Source organism: Vespa mandarinia, chromosome 25 (assembly GCF_050613455.1).
Source record: "Vespa mandarinia isolate Hongniang chromosome 25, ASM5061345v1, whole genome shotgun sequence".
Classification (NCBI taxonomy): domain Eukaryota; kingdom Metazoa; phylum Arthropoda; class Insecta; order Hymenoptera; family Vespidae; genus Vespa; species Vespa mandarinia.
Window position 1 is genome coordinate 675001 of NC_140834.1, and position 5000 is coordinate 680000.

General features: G+C 27.5%; 1 protein-coding gene across 6 annotated transcripts in view; it reads right to left on the minus strand.

Annotated features, from left to right (window-relative positions):
- The window catches only part of Prosap (SH3 and multiple ankyrin repeat domains prosap), a 150396-nt gene that overhangs the window by 11451 nt on the left and 133945 nt on the right, over positions 1 to 5000 (minus strand). For all 6 annotated transcript variants that reach the window (XM_035877664.2, XM_035877660.2, XM_035877663.2 and 3 more), the window contains 3 exons: positions 3633 to 3813; positions 3004 to 3323; positions 2353 to 2617 (listed from right to left, as the gene is read on the minus strand). In XM_035877664.2, the coding sequence (XP_035733557.2) occupies positions 2353 to 2617; positions 3004 to 3323; positions 3633 to 3813 (766 nt within the window). The remainder of the gene's footprint in view (positions 1 to 2352; positions 2618 to 3003; positions 3324 to 3632; positions 3814 to 5000) is intronic.

A 5000-nucleotide genomic window follows, 5' to 3' on the forward strand; every position in this document is an offset into this window, starting at 1 on the left:
TAGTAGTAGTAGTAGTAGTAGTAGTAGTAGTAGTAGTTGTAGTAGTAGTAGTAGGGGAGAGCACGTAAGCAATAGAAAAAGCATACGCAGGAAGATCATCCGCCATCTTTTTTTTTTTGGTTTACGTTTCTTTTTTCTATTTTTGTTTCTCTTTCTCTTTAATTCCGTAGAAGATCCAATCGTTCGTTATGACGTTTATTTCTTTTTCTCGATTTGACGCGTCAAGACGGATCAATCGAATTTAATAAATTTTTCATTCTCCTTTTCCATTTTTTTTTTTCTTTTTTCTTTTTCTATTTTTTTTTTTTCTTTTTTATATGTCCCTGATAATTCGTGACATGGATACCACAGATTTACGAAGTACTTCAAACTACTCTGAGACATTACCAAATATATATATATATAATATATATTTGTTATATATGTGTATGTATTTACTAAATATATATATATATATATAATATATATATTTGTATATATGTATATTAATGTTACAGTGTTGCCAGATGATATTCTTAGAAAATTTTTTATCAAAAATTTTTTCTATAAAAATTATATATGTATATATAAAAAAAAAAAATAATAATAATCATATAATAATATATAAATAAATAAAAATTGGGAAATAAAAAGATTTTCATTAGAAAATATTTCAATTGATAAAATTAAAAATGTCAATTTTGATGGCAATACTTATTTAATTTCAGAGAGACTTATTTAATTTCTTTTTTTGTTTTTAATTTTTTTAATTAATTTGTTTGTAATAATAATAATAATTTAGAAATACTTTTAACAATGTATATATATATATATATATAAAATACTTCACAAAGCAAAACAATTGTCATAAATTTTGTTCACATATTTCTGTCTGTATATATGTATATGAGTGTGTGTGTATATGTGTGTGTGTATGCGTATATATGTAGGTATGTATATCTATATGTGTTTTACATGTATGTGTGTATATATACTGTGTTTATGTTTAACTTACATAACAAAAATACACCACTCGACGATTTTACACGACCATCACCACCAAATATATACTAATGAGATATATATACATATATATATATATATATATATATATATATATATGTATATAAATGTATATATGTATGTATCTCATCATATACATTTTTTATTACTTCCAAATTAATTAATTAATTAATTAATTTCCATTTTCGTTACATTACGACTCAATATAAATAAACAAATATATATATATATATATGTACATATATATAAATGTGTATGTTTATTCATATTTAAAAATTTTCTACGATACAAATTAACAATATCATCTACTGGCTACTATTATTAGCTTTTTATAGATATAGGACCCATGTATCCCTTGTTTAAGGGTTTTAAGGGTTTTAAGGGTTGGACCAGTAAGCATTTCATGCAACATTCACATGCTAAGCCTAATCAAAATTCATGCAACTCAATAAACACATATACATACATACATACATATATATATATATATATATATATATATATATATATACGTATGTATGTATTAAATATTGATCCCCCATCCCCTCTTTCTTCTTTCTCATTTTTAGAAAATTAAAATAATCGAATTTTTTTTTATAGATAAAAAATTTTTTTAAACGTTTTTATGAAATTATTTATCAAATATTATCAAGTGCAATCGTTATCTCCATCCCCCATTCCTCATTATACCCCTCTTTTTGTCTCTCTCTCTCTCTCTCTCTCTCTCTCTCTCTCTCTCACTATGGGAATAATAATAATATTTTTATTTTTTGTTAATTTATTACAAAAAAATTTTCTTGCTCGTAAAATAAAATTTATTTAAAGAAAAAAAAGAAAAAAAAAAGAAAAAGAAAAAAATTTTTTTAAATATTCATTACAAGATTAATTAATTATTTATTAACAAAAATTGTTTATCAAAAATTTCGTAATATTTTAATAAACTAATCTATATATATTTATATATATAAATAAATCAAAATTTTTAATAGAAAGAGAGAAAGAGAGAGAGAGAGAGAGAGAGAGAGAGAGAGAGAGAGAGAGAGAGAGAGAGAGAGAGAGAGAGAGGGAGAGAAAAAGAAAGATATTAACAAAATGTTGCAATTCGCATTTAAAATCTTCCGAAACATTTTCAAAGATTAGACAAAGAAAGAAAAAGAAAGAATCAAAGAGAAGAAAAAAAGAAAAAAAAAAGAAGAAGAGAAAAAACAAGAGACCTACTACAAAAATACAAATGATGTCAATATGAATGAAAAAAGAAGAAAGGAAAAAAAGGAAAAGAGAATAAAAAAAAAAAAAAAAGGAAAAAAGAAAAAAGAAAAAAGGAAAAAGAAAAGGATAAATAAAACTCACCAACTTCTTCGAGTTGATAATTCTTGATGACCTCGGCTAGTTCCATGTTACCGGCGATAACGGCAACCTGATAAGGTGTCTGATTCGCATAATTCAGGCTATCCTTTTGCGCCCCCCTGAACAATAACTGACGTATGCACGAGGAATCATTGTTGTTAACAGCGCAGACATGTAACGGGGTGTTACCGGACGCGTTACGTGCGTTCATGTCGGCACCATAAAATAGTAAATGGTCGAGATGTTGTACCAGATTATTTCGGCAAGCCTAGAAAAGTAGAAAAAGAAGAAGGAAGGGAGAAAGAGATAGAAAAACGAAAAAGAAAGAAGAAGAAGAAGAAGAAGAAGAAGAAGAAGAAAAAAAGTAGAAAGAAAAAAGAAAAAAAAATCGATTAGATACATTCCGCAGGTACGATAGATTCGAAATGGATTAGAAAAAAAATTTTTTTTGATCCTTTGACAGGCACGGGCGCATATATGCGCCGATCGAAGGCTATGGGCGTGGCCCGTGGGCGCATATATGCGCCCCCCCGACGAAAAATTTCATTGTTTACTAATTGTCCCTTGCCGCTCACGCAAAGCGCTTCAGTTTAGAACAGTTAAAGGGTAAAAATAAAATAATTATACATATGTATATAAGAAAAGATGATAAACCTGATGAACTTCTTGCCACCCTTGTAAATCCTGTGCCCCAATGGTAGCATGATCATGCAATAAAGTCTCGCAAAGCATCGGATCAGTTTTGTTGATAACGCTGTAATAAAGTGGCGTCAAGCCCTTGGTGTCCTTGTAATTGGGACTTGCGCCTAACTCCAATAACGTTTTAACGGCCTCTAAACTATTTCTTTCGACGGCACGGTGCATAGCCGTTAAACCTTCCTTCGTACGATAATCTAAAAGGGCACCACCATTTACCAATGCTATGATCACTTTCGATGGTTTTTTTAAACTCGTCGCTAATGTCAATGGTGTCTCTGTAAAAAAAAAAGAAAAAAGAAAGGGATATCGTATAGATGTGGTGACGGAGAGGGGATCTTTTCTTTTCTAAAAAAATATTTTTTTTCCTCTCATTTGCGTCTCGTCCTTTCGCGGCAAAAAATTACGACGCGTTTTTTTTTTTTTTTATTATTATCATCGTCATTATTTGTGATTTGTGTTATTGCTGTTATTCGTATTGCCGTCATTGGCGCTGTAGTTTCCTTCCTTTTTTATTTAATTATGTTATTCTTTTATTTTTTTCTCTTTCCTTTTTAAATTTCGTTTCTAAGATCTTTTCAAATTACCTCCAGTCTCCTGACAATGAAAATTCGGATCCAGGCCCTTACTGCACATCTTGGCTATCTTTTCAACTTGACTATTAGCTACGTAGTCTAACAACCTTCGTAGATTGGTACGCGTGTGCATTGCCTTTAGCTGCTTCTCATCGAGATGTAGCATCTTGTAGACACGCCTTTTGTACTTCAGCTGCAGATCGTACGTACATGAAAAAAGAAAAATAATAAATAATAATAATAATAATAATAATAATAATAATAATAATAATAATAATAATAATAATAATAATAATAATAATAATAATAATAATAATGATGATGATAATGATTATAATAATAATTATTATAATAATTATTTCAATAATAATAAAGATAATTATTATTATATTATTAGTTGGGTAAAAAGATTTATGAATGAATGAATGAATTGATTGTTCGAAATTTTGTATTAGAAAACGATTTATTTATTTATTTATTTGTTTGTTTATTTAAAATGTCGAACTTTAATAAAAATAATTAATCGATTAATTAATAAAACATATCGAATTAATGAATATTTATTGAACATTTAAAAATTGTAATATTATTTTATTAATTCTTTGACAATTATTATTATTATTATTATTTTTCTATTTAATATTTTTTAATATATCGATATTATAACAACAATTTTTACATTAACTTTTATTATATTCCGTTTAATAATACTTTAATATTTTAACGAATACAAACAATTAAAAAAAATATTTATATATACATATTTTTTTTTTTTTTTTTTTTTTTCTAATAAACACACAAACACAGCTACACACGGACGTACAGATATCTTTCTAATATATTTTTAATATATTAACGATTAAAACTTTCCATTAATATTTCCAATCTTTTCATCTTTAAAGGCTAAAGTGTCTTTGAACTTTATACCGTTCTGATTATCGACTAACCCCTCTACTTCTATATCTCTCTTTGATCACGTGCAGGTCACTGGATGATAATAAAACGCTTGGATGAACTCGTTTTGACACTCTATCTCTCTCTCTCTTTTTGATAAGAATCGGGTCAAGAAACGAACACGAACTACTGGTCTTCTTCGTCATATTAAAAAAAAAAAAAAAACAAAAAAAAAAAAAAAAAAAAGAAGGAAGGAAAAAAATAAAGAGAGAGATAGAGAGTGAGAGAGAGAGAGAGAGAGAGAGAGAAAATATCTTTCTTAGGGAAAGAAAGATGTGAAAGAAGAGTAAAGAAAAGCTTTTCTCTTTTGCTGAATCTTTTTTTTTCATCTCATCTTTCTCTCTCTCTCTCTCTCTTTTACTTTTTCTCTTTTTCTTTTCATCCCTCTTTTTATTTAGGTTCTCACGATATAGAACGGTTCCGGGC